Raw genomic sequence first — 25,640 nt, forward strand, 5'->3', positions numbered from 1 at the left:
TCTGGGTGCCTGGAGTGTCCCTTTAATGCCTGTTCCCACTCTCATTCAGTCTCAGTTATCATTGTTTCTTGCTATTCTTGAGCTCTGTCATCCTTGTTTTCATCAACCCCCACTCTCAGCTACCCTTACTTTCTACTTACTATACCTTACTACACTTATTTTATAGGTAAATCCCCCCCCCCCCCTCTCATAATATTGTAGAGCACTACAGAATCTGTTGGTGCTATATAAATGGTAATAATAATAATAATAATAATAATAATAATACCTTCCTGTATCAATTAACCTGACTCTAATATTTCAGTGGTCTAAATAAATGTCGCTATGCACGATATTGTCATCTTGATAAAAGTCCTGAATGGGTAATAACACATTCATCTTATTGTAAATTGCACATGCCTGCACCAATTAAAAGCAATAAAGGAACACCTCGGGCACCATAACAACTTAATCAAAATAAAGTCATTGTGACCCCTGGTGCTTCCATTAGGAGTCTAACTATTCATAAATAGTTTAACCCCAAAGTTGGCTCTTCAGTGCCATTCTTTACTGTCTCTGTCCATAACTAATCTGTGAAAAGCAGCTTGAGGAAGCATGAACTGCAACCAGGTAGGAGCACCGCTAGGCTAGGACACTCTAAGCTAATAAGTAGCTCTCCGTTCATAAAAAGGTTCTTAAATCACCCATGTAAACAATAAGTATAAATATCCAAATACTGACAGCACTGCCTGCATGCTTTCTGATAAAAGTATTGACTTCAATGTGGCATTGACATCACATTATAGCATAACTTGTGGCATGCAGGACCACATCATTCAGAGAACTGGATTTACGTAGATCAACAAGCATAAGGACACATTTAAGAAAATACATAATGTTAAGGTATGACATCTGGCAGGCAGGTGCCCCATATCATTTGTCAACTATTCCTAGAAGGGAATCAATTTACTAGTTTAGAGAAAGCACAGCTGACAGCAAAAGTATACTGATTTTAAATCGGACAAAATGGACATAAAACTTTAAACGTGGATTAGGGCAAGTACCTCTGTTACATGTTTGCTTGTGTAAATTAGTTATAGATATTAACAACTAATTTCCTTTAAATTTTGCCAGATTGCTGGAAAACAAGTGTCCTTGGACAGGTGTATAATCATTAGAGATTGGATGTTTCACAGAGAAGAACCCCTACAGCTCATCACACCCATGGCCACATTTCCCACAGTTTGATTAGTAATGCCATTCTATGAATAAACTAAAATGGTCAATTTGGACACAGAGCAGGAGTTGGCTGGTAGAGAATTTAACCCCTTAAGGACCAAACTTCTGGAATAAAAGGGAATCATGACATGTCACACATGTCATGTGTCCTTAAGGGGTTAAAGGAATACTATGAGCACCATAACCACTACAGTGCACTGTACCGGTTATGGTACCAGTAGTGCCCGGTCCCCCTTCTCATTGTAAGCAGTCAGACTGTTTTAAAATGGTTTGACTTCTTACCTGGGGTCCACTGGATGATGCTTTATGCCGCCACTACATATGCTATAGAGTCAGAAGTTCTCTGTCTGAGCTAGGCCCGGCAGTGCAGAGATTCACTTAGCAGAGCTAACTGAAGCAAGAGCTTAAGGCTCTCTGTTGGATGTAGTGGAGGTGGGGAGTGGAACCCAGCAGACCACAGTTAAGAAGTCAAGCCATTCTAAAATATTTTGACTATTTACAATGGTGGGGCACCAGGCACTCCTGGAACCATAACCACTACATCACTTTGTACCAATGGGAAATTGAGTCCAAAAATAGCTGGAGCACCCAAGCTGCGTACTCGCTAAGTAGAAATCTAAAAACACCAACATATGGAACATATAATCATCCTGTAAAAAAAATGACTAGATTAATCTATTTTTATCTCCCTGTCACTTCAATAAAATAAATTAACAAATAGAACACATCTCTAATGCCTAAAAGCAGACTATCTAAAATAAATTTCAAAAGATATTACATTTCTCTTATAGACAGAGGTTATGTAGAGAATCTGAATATGAATAGTACACATATTTAATTGATAAATGTACACTCTGACATGAAAAGCACAGACCATGCATTTTATTCTAATAAACTTATTTCTTTCATAATGCTTTCATACATTTTCCGGCTCTAGGTTTAAACATATTTAAGAAAATGAAAACAAAAAAAAAATGAGAAAAAAAAGAGAAGTTAATTTACATTATAAAACCTTTCAGCACTTTTTTTTTTTTTTTAGAAGATAATGATGATGCCGTGTTGTATGTATAGTGATACAGCCTATATAAACCCAAAACAAATACCTACAATAATACCTTTGTGTGCAGGATTAAAAAAACACTATTATCTCTAATGCGACTTCCTCTTAAAGCAAACATCCTGGCCAGAGATTGGTTTAACCCTTTCGGTGACAGGGGATGAGGAGATTACTCTATACCTCCGGATAGTCAAAGGTACAATAGAATGACCTTTGGGCGAGGATGCAGAAAAGCTACCAGTGTTTACTTCTGAGAGAAAATAAGCAAATGCAAAGAAGCAGTAGCTACTTTACTAGCAAGTAGATCAATTTCAGTGACTGAAGCCATTGTTCAAAACAGTTTACAAAAGCTGGCGAACAGCTGGCTGCTGGTAAGAACACAAAGAATGAAAACAACCCTGGCATGGATTGCATTTAAAAATGCACTTATCTGCAATACCCCAAACAGTCAGCTGTCTTCAGGGAAGAGAATTATCCCGTCTCGGTATTTTGCCAAAGGTCATACTTGCTAAACAAATAAAGAATTCCAGCTGACTAGGGTAGTGTTTTGGAAGAAAAGTCTTCAATAAGGTTAAGGTTTCAGTGCTTTCTTGTGTATGCTGTTATTGAGTGCTACGAATCTCTGTCTAACACATTGTGCATATGCGGTTTATCTCTGGGATGTCCTATATTGTCACTCCAGCTGTTAATGATGGCATGACCATACTGGACTACATGGTTATAAAGCACAGATTGTCGCTTTGTACAATGGGTCACTGACGCATACCGGTACAGTATGACCCAAATATTTAGGAGTATGGGGGCAGCATGTGATTTATATTTAGTCATGCAAAATTTGTAAAGGCAAAAAATAAATAATCATACAGACAATAATACCTCTTTGCGTGCAAGATTAAATAACACTATTATCTCTAATATGACTTCCTCCTAAAACAAACACTCTGATCTGAGGCTTGTTTTTAACCCTTTTGGTGACAGAGGGATGAGACAAGTCACCAGTAGACACAGATGAATTTCCCTATTTGTAGATTTTAGTTTTTGTTTTTTTCTCCTTTCTGTGACAGTTTGTTTAATATGCGTGCCCTCTCTGCACCGCACAGTGCTGAAGACTTTGTTCTCACAATATAAATAAATTAGAATAATGAGGTTAGTCTTAATCCATTAAAGGTCACAGTGTTCTATCATAAAAATCTGTTTTTAAAGATTGTATTCCAATATGGAATGTCAGGGAACACAGGACTTTATGGAGCTGCTGACGCCTAAATAAGGCAGTCAGACCCTGGCTGACAGTAGGGTCTTAAATTTGGATACATAATTTGCAAAAAAAGATCAGTTTGGTGAAATTAAATATATACGTTTTCTAGTTAATTTGATAATACAGTAATGGCAACATGAATAGATTAAACTGTATACTTACCTAGAAAATTGCTTTTTAAATTGGCGCAGTGGATATGGGACCAAAGAAAACAAACATTGCTGCTCCCACTCATATTTTTGTATATAATTTGAGAGTTTTATCCAAAGTGAATTAATTCAACATGAAAATGGTTAAAAAAACAACCTTTTATTAGTGAAGTCTGCAGTAATAATCTGCACCCATTTTTATCATGTGGTGTTTGATTCATTTGTGGTTTTAAAGGACCACTCCAAGCACCTGAAGCAATACAATGTTTTTGTCTGACCATTTTAGAACAGTTCCACTGAGCTATGCAGGCAATGCAGGGCCACACTCACTAAATAAGAATGTTAGCTGAGTGCTCCCAGCGAATGAACATGGACTTGTATCATTTGTGATTCAGACCAATGAAAATATACAAGCAGGAGAATCAGGACGTGGTATGGGTGCCTGGGGGACCTAAGTAAATGCTCAAACTTTTTAAACAGTTCTAATACAGTGTGACTAATTACACAGAGAGGGCACCATGGCAGTCCTGGCACCATCCCCATTATCATCACAGCAGACTTAAGTGATTACAGTGTGTAGAGTGTTCCGTTAAAGTTAGGTGACTCGCCTTTGAGGAAGCACTATATTTTATACCAGTTTATTAAACGCAACACACACACGTTTTGCAATAATTAGTCTTTTCGCCATAGAATTTCTTACCTCCAGCACAGGTTGCAGAACACTCAGACCACGGTAGGTGATACCACGAAAATCCCACCTCATTGTCTCCGCTACCCGTGCGTGTGATTGGAACATTAAATTTATATCGTATACCCAAATTTTGTTCCTGAAGAAGAATCTGTTGATATACAATGACACAATTAAATAGACTATTCTATTTTACTGTAAAAAAATTATAGCAAACCTATATAGCATCTAATGCTTGTAAAAATAAATTTCAAATAGTGGGCTGGATTCTCTTATCAATTTTCCCAAAGAATTCCCCCCTCTTTTTGTGTTTTGTGACATAATTCATATTGCTTTACATTGGCTTTTTTGCCTTAATTTGGATCATCAACAGAAAAAAGATGTATTCAAAAGGTTGAACTCAATGGTCTAGAGCAAGCATAAGCAACCTTCGGCACTCCAGATGTTTTGGACTACCCCTCCCATGATGCTTTGTCAACATATGGATGTAAGAGCATTCTGGGAGATATAGTCCACAGTACTCCAACATCTGGATTGCCGAAGGTTGCCTAGCCCTGCTATAGAGAGTCATTCCCTGAAATGGGAACTGCAGGAAATTCAATTTTTACACTAAAATAAGCCAAACTGAATATGTAGCTGTCTTTTTGGATGAGAGGTTTTTCCAGTTTGACTATTTTGGCCTAAAAGTGGAAATTCACTTTAAATTCACTTGCCATCCCTGACAATGTACACTTTCATGAATAACCCTGCATAGTGTTTTACTGGTTAAACCATGAACCTCCGCTCACTTATTTGATCACCAGGGAAGGTAAGTGAAAGAAAAAGCTTTCAAAATTCTTCCCAACCTCTGAAAACATCATTTGGCCCCGCTTGTATATCTATATATTATGCATCAATGTATTGCATACACACACAGTATTACAACAGAATTGTTTTATTAGCTTTCAGTGACAGCATGCTGGATTGATCTCTCTAAATTAAATTACCAAGTTAAGTCATTCTGTGAAATACTATAAAAACCGTGATAGAAAGCCAAAAAGAATAGCTCAATCTTTCAGTTCACTGAAATTTCCTGCAAAGTCTGAAAGGAGTTAGGCTAACATTTACTGACCATATAAGGCCAATTGTACAACTACAAACATCAGCCCAAGGTGTTTGCAATGTTCGCTAAGGCAACGGGACGAATGCTGTGAAATGGAATAAAACAGGCTGTCAGAAGAATCTGAATTCTAACATAGTAATACATGGGATAATTCAGCATTTATTAGCTGCTGTATTGTACATGTGAAAATGCCATTTACTGTACTCCTTGACAGATGTGTTTTACTCAAGAAAAGTAGAAAACAAACAAGCCATTTAAAGTTTAACCCCTTAAGGACACAGCTTCAAAAGCTTGTCTTACCCTTAAGGACACAATCCATTTTTGCATCTGTTGCTGTTTGTGTCCAAACGCAATTTGCATTGCTGTCATTTATTGCACCAACACATATTATATACCTTTTTTCAGAGGGCAAATAGGGCTTTAATTTGATGTCACATATACATAAATAAATTCTCATTAATTATAAAAAAAATGCCCCAAAATTTTTTAAAAAATCAGTTTTGGCAATAATAGCATGTGCATACTATGTCCAGCTTAGAAAAAGTAATTCAAAATAAATTAATTTATGTGTCTGGGGCGATCTGGGGTTAATTTTAGCGCATGACTGAACTAGTCCGTCATCCGGCGTTAAGTGCTTACCCAGCATGACGGGCCGGGTCCGTCATCCGTCATTAAGGGGTTAAAGGGTTATTATCATGACTCATGTTAATTTATACTTAAAGGGACACTATAGTCACCAGAGTCACTGCAACTTAACATAGTGATTCTGGTGTCTATAGTCTGTCCCTGCAGGTTTTTCAATGTAAACACTGCTTTTTCAGAAATAAGGCATTGTTTACATTGCTGCCTAGTAAAACTCCTGGTGGCAGTCACTCAGATGGCCACTAGAGGTGCTTCCTATGTCAGTGCTGCACATTGCATGAAAGCACTGTACATTCCCCATAGAGATGTATTGAATCAGTGCATCTCTATGAGGAGATGCTGATTGGCACTGTACAGTATTTTGCAAGGCATGCCCACTAGCCTCCCAATGCTATGGGAAAGCATGGTATTGGCTGATATTGTCAAAATTGATTATCTCAGCCATGAAGGCGGAGCCATGTGGGGCCAGGTGAGTAAAAACACCTTTTCATAGTGGAGGAGGAGGGCGGGGGGCAGTCACCTGTGAAAGCCTGGTGATTGTGAATTTTCCCATCCAAAATGTTTTGGGGCTACATTTCATATGATGTTCATTTAACCACTGCAGTGTGAGTAATACATGTGTGTGTTCTTGACACTATAGTGTTAATTTAATTCTGAATATTTCTTAATTGGTGTAATAGAGATTTATAGTGATATAGATATTTGATTATTATTTGCTTGCATTTCAACTCTTCCCCTTTTACCCAGTTAAAAAGTCGTCTAATTATTCTATGATGAAAATATTCTAAGACTGTAAACTAGGGAAGGCAGGCTGTAAGCTGTATAAGGATCTTTTGTGGTGTATTTTAACCCCTTAATAACCAAACTTCTGGAATAAAAGGGAATCATGACATGTCACACATGTCATATGTCCTTAAGGGGTTAAAGTGTTAAAGGACCACTATAGGCACCCAGACCACTTCAGCTTAATGAAGTGGTCTGGGTGCCAGGTCCAGCTAGGTTTAACTCTTTCTGCTGTAAACATAGCAGTTTCAGAGAAACTGCTATGTTTACCTATGGGTTAATCCAGCCTCTAGTGGCTGTCTCATTAACAGCCGCTATAGGCGCTTCTCACTGTGATTTTCACAGTGAGAAGATGCCAGCGTCCATAGGAAAGCATTCAGAATGCTCTTGCCGTGCATGCGCATTCAGCCAGGGACGTCAGAAGAGGGAGGAGAGTCCCAGTGCCGAGGGAAAAAAAGGTAAGGGATTAACCCCTTCCTCCCCCTTCAGCGCCATGGGAGTGCGACCCTGAGGTGGGGGCACCATAGTGCCAGGAAATCGAGTATGTTTTCCTGGCACTATAGTGGTCCTTTAATTTGAAAATATTAAAAAAAAAAAAAAAAAAAAGTTACTTACTGTGAAAGTATCCCTTCATGCACTGCTTAGTGGGTCTGTTGCCTTTAACACCAGAATCATATGCTCCAATCAGGGGTATATCATTGTAAACTGTGGGACTAATCTTATCCAATAAGAGTTTGTGGGTTATGGGATAATTCGTTTGTAATGACAGGTGCTTAGACTCGCTGTAGACTATTTTACCTTATAGCAATGAATGAGACCACTTTCCTGTTGATCCACACGATTTAATATATGAGGCTACAGCTTGCTGATGCAAGGAGAGATCTAGCTGGCATTTTGGGTCTAGGTTTGATCATAAAAATTATTCTTGTATTCACATTATGGAAAAGGTGCTATTACCGTATATACTCGAGTATAAGCCGACCCGAATATAAGCCGAGGCCCCTAATTTTATCCCAAAAAACTGGGAAAATTTATTGACTCGAGTATAAGACTAGGGTGGGAAATGCAGCAGCTACTGGTAAATTTCTAAATAAAATTAGATCCTAAAAAAAATATATTAATTGAATATTTATTTACAGTGTGTGTATAATGAATGCAGTGTGTGCGTATGTGTGTGTGTATGAGTGCAGCGTGTGTGTATGAGTGCAGCGTGTGTGTATGAGTGCAGTGTGTGTGTGCATGAATGCAGTGTGTGTGTGTATGAATGCAGTGTGTGAATGCAGTGTGTGCAGGGTCGGTGCAAGGATATTTGCCGCCGTAGGCAAAAAAAATGTTGCCGCCCCCTCCCCCCCCCATATGTCCTGACTTCCCCTCCTCCTCCCTCAGTGGTCCTTACCCCCCCCCCCGTGTTCCTGACTCACCCCTCCCCTAGTGGTCCTTACCCTCCCCTCCCCTAGTGGTCCTTACTTCCCCCTCCCCTCCCATAGTGGTCCTTATCCCACCCCCTCCCTCTCATAGTGGTCCTTATCCCCCTTCTCCCTCCCATAGTGTTCCTTATCCCCCCCCATCCCTCCCATAGTGGTCCATATACCCCCCCTCCCTCCCATAGTGGTCCTTATACCCCCCCTCCCTCCCATAGTGGTCCTTATCTCACCCCTCCCTCCCATAGTGGTCCTTATACCCCCCCTCCCTCCCATAGTGGTCCTTATACCCCCCCTCCCTCCCATAGTGGTCCTTATACCCCCCCTCCCTCCCATAGTATTCCTTATCCCACCCCCTCCCTCCCATAGTGGTCCTTATACCCCCCCCCCTCCCATAGTGGTCCTTATACCCCCTCCCTCCCATAGTGGTCCTTATACCCCCCCCCCCTCCCATAGTGGTCCTTATCCCCCTTTTTTTTGTTATTATTAATTTTTTTTATTATTATTAATTTTGTATTATTATTTCGTATTTTATTTATATATTTTTTTTTCGTCCCCCCTCCCTGCTTGATATATGGCAGGGAGGGGGGCTCTCCTTCCCTGGTGGTCCAGTGGCAGTTCAGTGGGGGGGAGAGGGGGGCTGGCAGAGCTGTTACTTACCTGTTCTGCAGCTCCTGTCAGCTCCCTCCTCCTCTGCGCCGTCCGTTCTGCTCTTCTGTCAGCTCCCAGTGTAAATCTCGCGAGAGCCGCGGCTCTCGCGAGATTTACACTGGGAGCTGCCCGAGGTGCTGACCGGACGGCGCAGAGGAGGAGGGAGCTGACAGGAGCTGCAGAACAGGTAAGTAACAGCTCTGCCAGCCCCCCTCTCCCCCCTGTCTGTATTATGGCAATGCAAATTGCCATAATACAGACCTTGACTCGAGTATAAGCCGAGTTGGGGTTTTTCAGCCCAAAAAATGGGCTGAAAAACTCGGCTTATACTCGAGTATATACGGTAAGTTACCAGAGATATGCTCATCTCTTATAAAAGAATCAAGGTTTTTTTCCCCCTCTTATTTTGCTTTCCTTTACATGGATCAAGAGGTGCAGCAATGTATGATGGACTTTTTATCATCCTATATTGTTATAAAACATAGTAACTATGCAACATTTTGAGTATCACCCTTAGTTTTTTACACTAGGAATATGGCCCACTGGAAATATATGAATCACTTTGTGGCGGCCATCCCGATGGGAAGAGGGGTTTCACCACCAGAGATGTTCTTTTCCCCTTAGTGGGAGGGATGCTGTGATGCAGACCAGGAACAGCTCTTACAAGAGCTAGTGATTTAGCTCTCCAAGCTGAGAGACAGCTGTTGTAGCTTTCTTCCACAAACATGAGGCGAGGCTCTATGCTGTGAGATAACTGGTTTTAATGGGGCCACGCACAGCTTTATATGTGAATACCCATGCAAGGGGCACTCCCCTCTGGACCTGAGAGTAGACTGCAGTAGAAACCATTACATTGGTTCTCAGGTCCATATAGAATAAGATAATCCCTTCCCTGTGCCAGGGAGATAATTGAGTCATGAACTGTATTAACTAAATTATCTCCAGACCCAGAGAACACACATTTTAGCAGTACCCAGAAAGTACCCTATAAACCCATAGAAACCCCACAAACTTTATATCCCTTGATACCCCCGATCTGGGGGACCAACATATCCATAGCTCACACAGATCGGTTCAGGGGTTTGAGATTTCCATGGAAGTCACATTTTGAGTTCCATGAAATCAGGCTGTGCGGTCGGTCTCTTTCAGGAATACATAATACATTAAAAATACCAAACGTAGGGGTTTGTGGGTTTACTCAGTCTATGTTTCTTGTTCGGCAACTTGTTCCCATACGATTCCAGCCGAACATAGGTAGATATGGAAGTGTCAGGGTACCTGTGGTCTCTACCTCCGAAAGAGGTAGAGACTTAGCTGTTCCTCCATCCAGACGGCCTGATGGCACCCTTCCCCACGGTCTATCCGGTCATGCAAGGCCGGCCGCGAGGGAGTGACTGCCTTTTACAGCATCTAGGCAGGAAGTTGTCATCAGGACACTCCTCCGGAACGACCTGTCACTCAATTGCTGCAGGACCAATCAGGAAGCCTTGGAGGCGTGGTTACTGCTCTGAACAGGGTATTTAACAGAGCTTCTTTCATTAGCTCATTGCCCTGTCATGGTTCTAGCTTGTTCTAGTCACTCAGTGCTTGTGTATTCTATTATCCCTTTTGGTTTTGACCTGGCTTGTTTACCTTACTCTGCTTATCTCTGTTACCCTTGATTCGGCTTGTCTCTCGCTTACCTGTCTTCTGTTACCCTCGACCTCGGCTTGTCTTTGACCATTCTATACTGTACTACTTACGTTAGTCCGGCCATTCTAAGGTCCGGTATACGTATCTGGCTACTGTTTGTACTCTGCGTGTTGGATCCCTGTCCCGATCCTGACAGGAAGTCCCAGCGGTGTTCGCACCATTGAGTGTCCGATTATAGTTCCCTGCACTTGCCGACCAAACACCGCTGTATGTGTTCACAGCTAAAGATGGTTGCCGCCTTCTTTTCGTATACCGAACGATGACCACCCAGCCGACTGCATAGAATGCTTGTGGTTTTAGAAATGTTAAGAGGTGATAGAGGTTAATGAGTGGCACACTCCACATACGGGTAGTCTGTTTGTTCGGTAGTTTGTTCAGTAGGAGAATGAATTAACAATAAAACGAAGAAGAAGGCAATGTACCGAACCCAGAGGGGAATGAAGTAAAGGGGGTTACTACCCAGGGACAGGGTGATCCATCACACACTTCAATACCACTACTTAATACCGTGTAAGGACTGCACAGAAGTTAGCCATAAATGGAGACCAGCAATGTATTCAAAGTAACGGTCACATTTGAGGCCAAATTAGCTGAGCTTGAAACATAGTTGCCTTGGAGAATTTTCCAATCTAGATTGTTTGTCTAAAATGTGAAAATGACAAATATATCACACTTTTGTGAATAACCCAATAATGAACTCCTGTGAAAGCCTGGTGATTGTGAATTTTCCAATCCAAAATGTTTGGGGGCTACATTTCATATGATGTTCATTTAAACAAAAGAGCAGTGAAAAAGATCACTTGACTGCATAGTTAATATGAAACTAGCACATGCCATCTTTCTCAATGCTCTTTAACAAAGACCCCAACTTCTTTTAAGAAATGTTAACTTAAAGCAAAAAAGAACATATCTTTACCATCACTATCAGACTTTCCGATGTTGGTCCCAATGCTTCCAGTGACTCCGGCTCATCAGTTGGGCGCTTGTAATGGAAGGCGGTACCAACTACGTCAAATTTCCTAGGCCAGTCTATTGTCCAAGCACCATTTATAAAGTAGTCATCTCCTTCAGATTTTAAAGCTTTAAAAAAGAAAAGTAAAAAGTGGTAACTCAGGAAACCAGCAGTAAATGTGTAGAGTTATAACATTATTTGTAAGTATGCCACCCTGAGGTGCCTTATTGCTTCACTACATGGCACCGCACACAAATAAGGTATTTCCCACTGCAGTAGTTCATTTACAAAGTTCGCTGAAACAATCACTAACAATGGTATCTGACAGAATGTCACCTGGCCCTGATGAATGGGCAGATTATTTTCTACCCACAGCAATGGATAATTGTCTGTGGTTCTTCCTTCATTCAGTCTTCTGAAAATCAAGGATTTAAAGACAGTGTGTTGTGTGGAAGACAGAGAACAAGGATACATGCTTCCATTGGTCATCTGTTGACAGTATGCTATGGGTGCAGATGGCAGCCTTTAAAATATAGACAGATTTTGACATTTGCCAGCCAAGAACTCTCATGCTGGGCTTGCTAATGATGATGTCATACATGGAGTTACACCTCAGGCAGCAACAATCTTTAAAGGGATTCTCCAGTGCTAGGAAAACAAATCAATTTTCCTGGCACTGCAGGACCCTGCAGTGCCCCCTCCCTCCAACCCACCCCCTATCCCATGTTGCTGAAGGTGTTAAAAACCCCTTCAGTGACTTATCTGAATCCAGCGCCGATGTCCGATTTAATGCTTTCCTACAGGGATTTCAGCGACGCTGGAGGTCCTCATGCATAGGGTGAGGACGTCCAGCGTCGTTTAAAACGACTTTCATGTTTTAAGAACCCAGAAGTCCCTCTAGTGGCTCTCTGATACCACGAAAATCCCACCTCATTGTCTCTGCTACCTGTGCGTGTGATTGGAAAATTTATATTGTATACCCAAATTTTGTTCCTGAAGAAGAATCTGTTGATATACAATGACACAATTAAATAGACTATTCTATTTTACTGTAAAAATGTATAGCAAACCTATATAGCATCTAATGCTTGTAAAAATAAACACAGACAAACATACTATTGTGTTTAAAGGAAACGTGTGCAGTGAAAATTTCAAACAGTGGGCTGGATTCTCTTATCAATTTTCCAAAAGAATCCAACAAGAGGACATAGTCTTAAATTAGAGGGACAAAGGTTTAAAAATAATATTAGGAAGTATTACTTCACTGAGAGGGTAGTGGATGCATGGAATAGCCTTCCAGCTGAAGTGGTAGAGGTTAACACAGTGAAGGAGTTTAAGCATGCGTGGGATAGGCATAAGGCTATCCTAACTATATGATAAGGCCAGGGACCCCCATGAGTAGGTTCGGATATAAGATGAAGGGCTTGCAAGGGGCCCCATACACCGCCCTCATGCCTGAATCGGAATAAAATATCTCGATGGGGTAACGGTTGTGCGGGAATGCTAGAAGGGCTCGCATGGCCTGCTTAATTTGCATTGTTTTATCACATATATTTATCCTGTTGGCTTCAGCATAAGCCTGAACGTTTCTGTACACTTGTTTTCATCTGTTGAGTAAAGATAAAGTATTTTTTAAAAATAACAAAAATCCTTGACAAGTAGCCAAATAAGCTTACTGTTATACGTGCTTGTTTAAATATCTATTGTATAGGACACTGTATAAATATGTATAAACATGTTGTACAATGATTGGCTTTTGCACAAGCCGTACACGCTATTATTTGCATGCTTTTCTTGTCAAGATGAAAAATAAAGAATGTAAAAAAAAAAAAAAAGATAAGGCCAGGGACTAATGAAAGTATTTAGACAATTGGGCAGACTAGATGGGCCGAATGGTTCTTATCTGCCGTCACATTCTATGTTTCTATAATTCATATTGCTTTACATTGGCTTTTTTGCCTTAATTTGGATCATCAACAGAAAAAATATGTATTTAAAAGGTTGAACTCAATGGTCTGAAAGACAGCCACTAGAGGAGGACTTAACCCTGCAAGGTAATTATTGCAGTTTATAAAAAAGGGTGATGGGAGTTGGCACCCAGACCACTCCAATGGGCAGAAGTGGTCTGGGTGCCAGAAGTATGTGCAGTGTTTCAAACTGAAACACTACAATACAGACTCCAAGCACAATGACCATCTCAAATCACTGAAGTGGTCATGGTGCTCAGTGTAAGCCTTTAAGTTATAATCAGTTGGGTTGGCTGCAATACTCTATGTACTTTTTTTGTGAGCAATTAAGCACTAAAACAATTGAGAATGTATCTATCATAATTAATTTGCAGTTTGCATAGGAATAAAAGCAAGATGAAAGCAAATTGCAAGGTGTGGATGTTGTAAATATTAGAGTTGTGTTAATGCTCAAATGTCAGATATACAGGGCCATTTTTCCCCTCTCTGATAAAATTAATTTTAAATATATGTATATATATTTAGTTTAGTAACAGATTTCCCACTTCAGGGTCCGCAATATGTGAGGACTGTCATGACAAGGGATTTGCCTAACCCTGAAAAAGTTAATACCAAAATGTAGTAAAGATCTTGCCCTATCATTCTCAAAAAAAATCAGAAAGAATTACTAATGTCACACACAGTGCTAGCATAAGATTCTGTGGTTTGCTTAGAGGCACCATTTACTATGCAGGAAAGATTAAAAGGTACTTTGAACTTCCTGTTGGTTTGGGATGCAAATGTTTTATTAAAGTTTCATACAGTAAAAAAAAAAAATATAGCAAAGTTAAGGCAATGTTAAAATAATTATGTGATGGTGCTTGATTTTGCATAATAGAACATTTATTGGTTGAATAAACCCCACAAGCAGATCCCATTAATTGATTAACCAATAGTGAATTCACTTAGCACCTATAGGAAATTCACTTAGTAACTAAATAGATGTTCATAAAAATAATAAAAAAGTAAAACAAAGCAGAGAGATCTGTCATGTGAATTAAAAAAAAATAATAATAATACAAATACTTTAAAACAATTCAACTAGCAACCAATAAATACTATAACTTCAAACTAATAGTATCTCTACTGCAGTTTATCATTTCCACAAAAGAACCTATAAACACATGGCAAACTAGTACGGAAACAATTCATTCTAGAGCTTAGTCTTATTTATGTCAGTCTAAATACAGTCATGATTCGTTTTCAGCTATTTTCCGCCATTCTTCTCATGTCGGCATTGCACATTCTCCGGTCTTTCAAAACGTACCTATGTAGTTCTTAGACAGAGCAACTTCTTTAATTTCAATGTGAACTGAGCCTCGTGGAATCTGAACGACTTCCATGTAGCCTAGAAGGCAAAGGTTAGCCTGTTATTAACAGCATCTGGAACTTGAGGCAGGAAACCAGGTCTTTCCATAAATTATTCAGTATTGACACACTTTAAAGTCTGCAGATTCCAAAGAGGTCACCTAAATCAGTGTGTTACAATCAAAACTTTAGAAATTGGAGGAAAAAATGTCTAATGTTTTGACATAATATTAGTTACTTTATTGAAACAAATGCCATAGCTGTATAAAATTGACGTGGACCTAATGCCGTGAGTTAGTCACATCCTCATGTAAGTAAAGTCTACAGGAAATTTACTGTTTAGATATAGAGCTGCACTTGAGCGAGAAATGGAAACTGTTACACAATAATGTTACAATGTTGTGCAATAAAACCCTGCACGTACAGATATAATTAACTTTGCTGCTAGAGGTGAAACTCCACCCCTCACAGCGTCACTTGGAGCCCGGAATGAGGGTTCCAGGATGGCTGATGTAAATCTGTGCATAAAAAGTGTTAGCTGGCATGCTGACGACAGACAATGAATGGCTGTACTATCCCTCCAGTGAAGAAAAGTAATGGCTGCAGGGAGAACTTGGCCTAAGCATGGGATCGGATGTAGGTTTATACTTTTTACCCTCTCCCCATCCATGGCGGTGACAACCTAATTCTGCACCTTCAAGTGATGTCACATCCTGGCTCCAGTAACACTGCAAGGTGCACGAGGGAGCTGTGCAGGCAGATCACAGTAAAATGCACAATTCTCTTTGCCACAGCCACACACCCAACACATTTGGGCAGAGTAGGTACCTGCCATGTGGGTACGCAGGTGCCTACTCTGCTAAAGCACAGGACAGACTGCTTGGAGGGGCGCTGCTCCAGTTGTTTGGCCCTTGGTTAGACATGCCCCATCCACAGGTTGAACTCCAGAGCCCGCTTGCAATCATGAACGTTGTGATCATAGTATTTCCACCTGTGTGGCTGCCAGTAAGTAGCTAGATTCTAACACATTGCTAACCACTCCCAATACTTTCTATGGTAGACACTAACCGCTACACAGTGACTGGTTTCTGTCTGGTTTCCAACCCTGTCGCTACTATTTAATGGCTACCAATACTCCTCAAAACTTAATACTAGCTCCTTTCCTGTTGCAGATATAGGTCAGTGTTTTAAAGTGGTCATGGTGCAAGGAATATTTATGTGCAGCATTTCAGTATGAAACAGCAAGCTACCAGAGGTGTAACTCCCCCACCCGGCAGTTTTCATTTGCCAGTCTGTTGGCAATTAGTAGCCATTACAATCTACAGGTTGCTGTTAACAGATAGTTTGAGGCAACTATTTACCAGCAGAACTTAAAATGAACCCTTACAGTTTGCAGCAGAACTCACAGATCAGGGAAAAGGCTCACAAAATTTAAGTGCAGCTTTTTCTCTCTAAACGAGTTTCCAGGGTAATTTTTTTTTTTTAATTTTGCAGAAAATCAGTGCAAAGTGTGACACATAGTCCTTATTCAAGGAGTGGTAAAAAAACAAACAAAAAAAACATTGATACGCTCTACAGAATTTCTCCGGTAACAAAAAAACATGCAAAAGTTAAGTAAAGCCTTGCTATTAACTGTATATTTTGCCACATGGAAATTCCATGTGTTTTTTTACAAGGAATTCTAAATTTAACTGAAAAGTTTACTATATGGTGTCTCTACCTTCCTATCAATATTACTGATGCTTAGTTATAGAAATAGGCATGAAATGAATAGGGGAATAAAAGAGATGGTTGTCAAAGTTGATAGTTGAAAAGTGATACTGGTTACGGATGTACATATATGTTCAGCATGATAGGAATGATCAGAAATGATGATTGGTAAGATTATTATATGTGATTTTCTACCAGGGAAGTGAAGGTTCTAACTGGGAAGTGAAGGTTCTAACTGAGGAGTGAAGGTTCAAACTGGGAAGTGAAGGTTCAAACTGGGAAGTGAAGGTTCAAACTGGGAAGTGAAGGTTGTAACTGGGAAGTGAAGGTTGTAACTGAGGAGTGAAGGTTGTAACTGAGGAGTGAAGGTTGTAACTGAGGAGTGAAGGTTGTAACTGAGGAGTGAAGGTTGTAACTGAGGAGTGAAGGTTGTAACTGGGGAGTAATTGGTGTAACTGAGGAGTTAATGTTGTAACTGAGGAGTTAATGTTGTAACTGAGGAGTGAATGTTGTAACTGAGGAGTGAATGTTATAAATGGGGAGTGAATGTTATAAATGGGGAGTGAATGTTGTAACTGGGGAGTGAATGTTATAAATGGGGAGTGAATGTTATAAATGGGGAGTGAATGTTATAAATGGGGAGTGAATGTTGTAACTGGGGAGTGAAGGTTGTAACTGGGGAGTGAATGTTGTAACTGAGGAGTGAATGTTGTAACTGAGGAGTGAATGTTGTAACTGAGGAGTGAATGTTGTAACTGAGGAGTGAATGTTGTAACTGAGGAGTGAATGTTGTAACTGAGGAGTGAATGTTGTTACTGGGGAGTGAATGTTGTTACTGGGGAGTGAATGTTGTTACTGGGGAGTGAATGTTGTTACTGGGGAGTGAATGGTGTTACTGGGGAGTGAATGGTGTTACTGGGGAGTGAATGGTGTTACTGGGGAGTGAATGGTGTTACTGGGGAGTGAATGGTGTTACTGGGGAGTGAATGTTGTAACTGGGGAGTGAAGGTTGTAACTGAGGAGTGAAGGTTGTAACTGAGGAGTGAAGGTTGTAACTGAGGAGTGAAGGTTGTAACTGAGGAGTGAAGGTTGTAACTGAGGAGTGAATGGTTGTAACTGAGGAGTGAATGGTTGTAACTGAGGAGTGAATGGTTGTAACTGAGGAGTGAATGGTTGTAACTGAGGAGTGAATGGTTGTAACTGAGGAGTGAATGGTTGTAACTGAGGAGTGAATGGTTGTAACTGAGGAGTGAATGGTTGTAACTGGGCAGTGAATGGTTGTAACTGGGGAGTGAATGGTTGTAACTGGGGAGTGAATGGTGTAACTGGGGAGTGACTGGTGTAACTGGGGAGTGACTGGTGTAACTGAGGAGTGACTGGTGTAACTGAGGAGTGACTGGTGTAACTGAGGAGTGAATGGTGTAACTGGGGAGTGAATGGTGTAACTGGGGAGTGAATGTTATAAATGGGAAGTGAAGGTTATGTTCTTACCACATGGAACTCAGGGAGAGGATATCATATAGAGATGGGAATAGACCGCCATCATACAGAGGAGTTGGGCAGTAATTCGATTATGTAGAAGTAGAGGATTCAAGATTATTTAATGTTGGGATAGGTGCATCCTCTACAGAAGAGATTGTCCAATGTCGGGACATCATGTTTAGATATCGTGTGCTCTAATAACATTTTGGACATTTTCTAGATCTATAACTTTTTTATGTTACAGAAGACTAAACTAGCAATGTTTCTGTAGCCTCTGTTAAATGTGAGTTCACATTAATCTGAACCTTTAGCTGGGTGGGGATGTGCAAGCATGATATTCGATTTAGTCAGGGGTAAACAGTGTCATTGGGGACACTTTTAACCATGAAAACAGACAGCACTCTCCTATCTCGAGGGCTGGTGGTAGAATTTCTGAGCAAACTACAACATTTAGGCACATTATTTTAACATTTGTTTCCTTTTAACACTTATTAACATCTTTGGTAGGAGATGGCTTGATAATGATGTAATGCAGATCTCTATAGCATAAAAATGAACTATGTGTGTTTAACAAAAGATCATTAAAATAGTTCTTCGATTGCGCTCTACTTAAAACTTCATGCAGCAAAAAGAACACAATTAATGAGTCAGAATCATCAAAGATACCATTACATTTGTGCACACATAATTAAGTGACTGAGATACTTGTGCTTCAGAAGTGAGTGTGGCTAAAACCTGTATTTACAGGAAAAACTTTTCTCACTCATTTATCCCTTAAGGGAAAATATATTTCGCCCTATTATATGCCTGCATGCATTACACATCACGGCAAACCTTATCCTTCAAACAGATTGAAAGGGATGCTAATCAACTAGGGAGTACAAGCCATTTCATAAAATTATAGTGTACTCTCTAACAAATATCTGTCTGTTATGAGGTTATCTACGTCTCTAGGGCCCTTAAATACCATTGAGTATGCAAACAGTGTGCAGGTGCTCATACTTTATATCTGATCACTTCTTAATCGCTCCTATGGGGAATTTTAAAACTGTTTAGTCTGTGTGAGATACAGAAAAAAAATTAAAATCACATTCTTCGAGAGAGGCAATGATGCACTTCTGTTTGATAAAAAAAAGACAGCAGGAGAGAGTGCAAGAGAAACTGCCATGAATATTTCAAATAACACAAATGTTAGGAAATACTGCGTTGCTTTAGGCTTTCTGATTGACACTAGTTTGCGTAATTTGTGATGTGTTTTATGGTTTATATTTTCATCACAGATGTTGCGTAAATTTGTTTAAAGCTATAGCCTGTAAAGCAGCAGTGGTTTAGCTTAAAAGGTGGGAAATGTTAGTCTCACGTAAAAAAAAATGCCCCACTGTCCTAGAATGTCTATATTATGATTATAATTTGTATTTATATAGCCGGGCCCCAACATATTCTGCAGAGCTTTACAATTATAGAAAGGGGGTATTTAAAGGTGAAGAAGGCACTGCACAAACAAGCTTATATTCTATGAGTTATACACAGGATATAAGATATACTGACACACACATTTCAGTATATCCAGTATCCTCATAGATATGTATATTAAACATGAACCTGGCACTCACTCTCTCTCCATCTTGTGCTGGCCCAGGTGCAAACTTACAAACTTATGCCTTCTTATAATTACCAAGGAAAGCGCACTCTGAGGTATTTATGATACAAAGTAAATTCTATATTGTGCAAAGATGATGCACTTAATCAAGTCTCAATGTTTCAGTCCTATCCTGTCCTTTTTTCAAGACCAGGGTAGGACTGAAATATAGACACCTGATTAAGTGTATCCTCTTTGCACAACAAAGGATTTACTTTGGAATAGAAAGACCACCGAGTGCACTTTCCATGGTAATTATATACAGGGGACAGGGTAGCTGTTGCACCAGCATACATGGCTTGTCCACTGCAGCCTTACGCAATTTATCTAAGGACCACATAGCAAGAATTATGTTAGAATATCTGCAGTAATTGTCTGTAGGGTGTCCCTGGAGGTGTTTACAAGTAATTGTAGGGTGAGATAAGATTGTGTTTATGACATTCATAACACGCAGGTGTTTTATATATATAACATTATGGGCAACATGGCTCCAAGAAAGTTGAAATTGTTGACCTATTCTTGAAGACTTTGAGGACCTTATTGCTTTGTCTGATTTTGCTAATACACAACCAAAAATCAATTAAAGATGTGATTACAGATGCACATAAGGATAATGTCAATACCATACAATCTCTGGTTCTAGTAATATTTTGACTAGCTAACCAGCACACTGGAAAGACAATGCTGATGGAGTCTTAAGTGTAATCCGTGACTCAGCAAATGCCGAAGACGTCCTACACTGATAGACACATTTACTAGTTTTTTAGAAACATTTTATCTGGATCTTTGCAGGATTCCTAAATTACATATTGCAGAACACCAGCATTTGAGCAGCATGTTTTATTACTAAACAATGCGGGGCAATGGTATTTAGCAAATACAGGTGCCAGAGACTTAAATAAAATAAATGTACTTACCCCCTCTGGGCAAGGAATCATTGAAGAATCCTTCAATGGATTCACAAGTGCTGCCATCTCCCCCACAAACACGGCACCGATCTTCTTTAGCATCAGAGCCCAAAATGTTGTCACAACCAACATGCTATCCAAAAGAAAACAATATAATAACCAATTAACAAAATTAATGTAAGGGCGAATTAGGCAATTTAATTTACTGTAAGGCAAAAACTATAAAAATCTATGTATGTAAATTTGCTATAGAAAGAAATAGGGATGGAATAACTACCAGTGAAATGGGAATTGACAACTATATTGCAAAATGTAGGATTAAATAGATGTGCTGCAAAAAAAACATGGCTGGGCTGAATCATTTTTTCAACATTGCAGTGAATTTATGAGGAACTTGCAACATTTTTTATCAATTATCTTTCACGAGAGTAAAACTCAAAATGTTGTTAATGAATGATTAACACTTTATAAAAAAATATATATAAATATAAATGTATCTATGCTTATATAGGTTTGTTTTTTTGCCGTGGTAATTTTTAAAGCATTTGTTTGAGAGCACTTGCAACTTCTGCACTATGCCTTTAACATTGGAACGTACGATTAACATTTAAATAGAAATCAGCATGGTATTATTCATGGAATTCAAACATTACATTTTTCCTAATTAATTTTGAGATTCTAAGAGTACAAATACCATTTATTTTTAGATTATTTCCCTAAATTCACATTTATTGCCATCTTTGTGATGATATTGGGGAAATGCATGGAGCAGAAGGTCCCACCTACGCATGTTTTACATTGACGAGACTTGAACATTAAAATTAGGTCTCTGTATATGCCATTTTCGGGTTCATGTGTTTCCATCTTGGGTCATGCTCAATAGATGAGTTTAGAAGTAAAAGTAGCTTTTTTTTTTTTTTTGTCTAAGCTATACCAGAACTGAAACATATGGACAAATTATTCCCATGGAAAATGTATCTATATGCTTCAATAATAATGTGTCTGTCATGATGCTGTACTAAAACAAAATTATTGATTTTATTGAGGTCACTGATTTAAAATGCATGAGGATTACTGACAATACAACTTAGCCAGCTAACTATACATTCAAGAGAAACTTCAGACTGGAGTTCACTCATCAATTTTCAAAGAATTGTTTAGATGCTATATTAGAAATACGCAATAAAAAAATACTCTCATGTAATTATAGCAATATGTGGTTACGTTATGTACATATGTACCAAAAAGAGTGATCTCTGAAATTATGTGTTATTTGTGTTGTTTTTTCTTTTAAAGAAAATCAATATAAAAAAAATCAATTCTGCATAATATATTGCAGCCTTAATTAACTTTCCCCTAACTTGAATATTCTTAGAGGGTTCCTTATCTTATCAGCTTCGGAATGTCCGAGGCCTGCGAATCAAACCTAAATGCTGAGAAACTATGGCCGGCACACTTTAGGACTACAATAAAATTCTCCCTCGATTATAATATTAAACTATGACTTAGGTTCTCCCCTCACGTCGGGCCAACATTGATTCAAGGCAATTTGTCATCACTTTAAAAGGCGAGTCCAACTTTGGTCGACTTGCTCTTGTTGGACCCGAGAACAGCAGGATCATGGTTAGTCTAACATATCTTACGTTATGTTGCAAGCAGCTAGCTGGCAAGGCAATGTAGCTTTACACCATACGAAAAAAATAGATCAGAAGAAAAGTGTTTTGCAATAACAGTAAGAACCTGTTGGGAAATCTGTATCAGTATTTTAGAACAAGGTAGCAACTCTGTAAATGAAAGGTATTCGCAGTAACCTTGCATTCTCCGTTAATGCAGATATCGAGGGAGTCAGCATTACATCGAGTTCCATCAATAACAGCGGGGGCTCGTTCGGTGTAGAAATTATAGCCTTCAGCCAAACAGTTTAAAGCACACGATTTAACACCGCCTGTGATTACAAAACAGACACAGACATTAATATTTCATGTACAGCCTGTTACATATCAAGCCATGAAAGGCATTATGCAGCAGACACATTACTTTTAACCCTTTGAACGGCAGAGAGAATAGAAAATCGTGAGTTGCAGTAGATGATAGAACCCCCAACAGAACCCCCAACATCTAGAAGTGGCCTTGTTGCTGATTTTATTACTAGTCAGTAACATAATATAACATGATATATTTGTTATTTATGCAAATACACACAATATACTTTAGCAAAAGATGTAAGAGCACAGATTAGACCCCTAAATGTAGTTTTTTCTGGTATGCATAGCATGTCCCTGCAGGCTCACCAATGTAAACACTGCCCCCTTAAGAGAGAAGTCAGTGATTACTTTGCTGCCTAGTAACACCTCTAGAGCAGTCACTCAGATGGCCACTACAGGAGCTTCCTATTTCAGTGCTTCACTGTGTGCACCAACAAAGTTCAGCGTCTCCACGCTCCATGCATCTCTATGAGGAGATGCTGATTGGCGCATGCACAATAGCCTTCCAAAGCTTTCCTATGGGAAAGCATTGGTTTGGCTGAGATCATCAAGACTAATTTTCTCAGTCATTGAGGCATGGCCAACCCTGGCAAATTAGAAAAGGTCAGTAAAATCACCTTTAATCTTAAATCTTTGGACCTAAATCATTAGTTCAACACTATACATATTGGTATTCCTAACACTATAGTGTTCCTTTAATTTGCTTTTGTTTATAAATGATAATAATAATAGTGAGTTGTATTAGATTGTATGTGCCCCATGTGTATTTTTTTAATTTGAAAGGTGAGGAGGATATTATTTGCTCCAAATTGAGCAGGACAAGTTGACCCTGGTGGTATAGAGGGATCGAAGAGATCTCTGCCTTTGGGCAGGATTAATCTCCAATCTCTGCTAAATCTGTGACATGCCAAGGGCATAGAACAGCAAATCCGATCACAAACTTTAAAAACTACTGCATGCCAGAGAGGATGTAGAAACACTGGTGTAAAATCTATTTGGCTTGGGAAATGGTTGCAACTACACCTGTGTTTAGATACATTTACACATTAACAAGACCTTTCTCAAAGACAAGTGATGATAATAGTGTACACCCAAACCTTCTAATGTAAAAGGCCTGACAATCAGTTATCAACTCCATGTGTTTATTTACCAAAAGCAGATTCTCTAAAAAAACAATTAGCCCATGTGTGTAAGCTAATTCGGTCAGACTTTTTTATTTAGGAATTTGATTGTTGTACCATGGAGTATTTATGGACAATACTGAAGGGTACCACCGACATAAAAACAACATATCAATATCAAAAGCAATCCTAATTTACAAATTCCTCAGTGATCTGGTCTGTCCTTGTGTTTGTGTGTTTGTGGTGCCATCTGTTTCACCTCATGTCACCTCGTGTTTAACATGGAACAGATACACCAAATCAATCAGTGTGTTTTTATAAAGACAATATGCCCGACCTCAGTCTAGTAGACCAGGAATGTCACTTATGTAAACGCTACAGCTATCTTGTCAGGCCAGGAATTCTTAAAGGCACAGAAAAAAATATCTAATACCGGGGACATTGATGTGGTTTGTGAGATAACCCACATTGTATGTTTTTCATGGTTTTGCCAATAACGACATTTGAATTTGTATTTTATTTTTTACATTTAAAGAAACAAAAAATAACATTTTAGCTAGTGCACATAAAACATAAAAAAAAATAAAACTGTAGGATCTTCATACTTTATTGAACGATGTATATGTAGGCATTAATTTAAACCTTTGTAACAAGGAGTTAGCAAAACACCTAGTAAGGTGATGAATTATATCTACAGCAAAAAGTTTATACTTTTATGTTGCTATGCATATAACATTGTCAAATACTTGTCATATTCAGGTTTTCTACTTGAAAAAAGCTTACCTGACATCCACAGAAGTAGCATTCATTCACAAATTTAAACCTTATTTTTAGTGGTTGTCGCTATACCCTTAAAGGGACAAGAATTCCCTGATTCCTTCATTTTCTATGGCACCAGAAGCTAAGGAGTTCAGTCATCTCATAAATCTCTCTGTTTTAGACATTTTGGCATTTGCTAACACTGTAGTGATTGCATTGTCGGGGAAAATGTTTCCACAATGTGTGAAATACCCTATGTTTTTACTACACACCTTTAATGAATAATGCAAAATGTCTGACTTTCTCCATGCTTGCATCATATCTCGCAATATTACAAAATGCACCTAACTGCATTATGACGCATTACACTAGAAGCCTAAAGAAATATGTATAAAAGAATGTGGCTTTTCTAGGTGTGATAATAGTCAAGGTTCGCGCACATTTGTTGTTTTTATTTATTTTTTTCAATTTATTGGTATGTAAATATGTCTAAACTAATATGGGTATGTAACTAGCGTGCTTAAGACAAGATATATTATATAACATGGTGGAATGTTATAATGCATACAAGTTACATGAACCTTATGCTAGCCAAATTGCTAATAAAATACCTGCCAACAATCCTAGCTCCAGTCTCAATTGTTGGAATTATGCCCACTGTGGTCAGCTTACACCTTGATATTACACCAGATCACTGCTCTGCTTCACATTTATGCGTCTACGTGATAGCACTTTTGTAAGATGGAAAGGATTACACCCCATTTTATTGTTGTGCGTAATAATGCTCTGTGTTTGCAGTGAATCTACATTGCATGACTGGATCACACCCTTTGAATAATGCCTCCTCTGATCTCAACATTCATACCATGGTTGATGGTATGCTGTATGCACAATTGTATAGATAAAGTTTTATTTTTACACCCATATTTCTACTTACATTTCTACACTACTGGTATAGAGATTTACGAGCATGAATGCATTGGAAAATGGCAAACAGTGAGCTAAGCCTTTCGGGACGCCTTACTGACTACGCATGTACGGATGCAAGCACAGACCTCTGTCCAAATGTTGGGCAAGTAAAACCAATAGTCATAAAATGACGGTCAGTTTCT

At 39.1% G+C, this 25,640-nt stretch overlaps 1 protein-coding gene across 1 annotated transcript in view; it reads right to left on the reverse strand.

Annotated features, from left to right (window-relative positions):
* The window catches only part of ADAMTS6 (ADAM metallopeptidase with thrombospondin type 1 motif 6), a 249,235-nt gene that overhangs the window by 38,854 nt on the left and 184,741 nt on the right, over positions 1–25,640 (reverse strand). The window contains exons 15-19 of the mRNA XM_063454066.1: positions 22,475–22,608; positions 20,673–20,796; positions 14,884–14,964; positions 11,575–11,738; positions 4,380–4,518 (exon numbers count right to left, since the gene is read on the reverse strand). Coding sequence (XP_063310136.1) covers positions 4,380–4,518; positions 11,575–11,738; positions 14,884–14,964; positions 20,673–20,796; positions 22,475–22,608 — 642 coding nt within the window. The remainder of the gene's footprint in view (positions 1–4,379; positions 4,519–11,574; positions 11,739–14,883; positions 14,965–20,672; positions 20,797–22,474; positions 22,609–25,640) is intronic.

Source organism: Pelobates fuscus, chromosome 5, assembly GCF_036172605.1.
Source record: "Pelobates fuscus isolate aPelFus1 chromosome 5, aPelFus1.pri, whole genome shotgun sequence".
Lineage (NCBI taxonomy): Eukaryota > Metazoa > Chordata > Amphibia > Anura > Pelobatidae > Pelobates > Pelobates fuscus.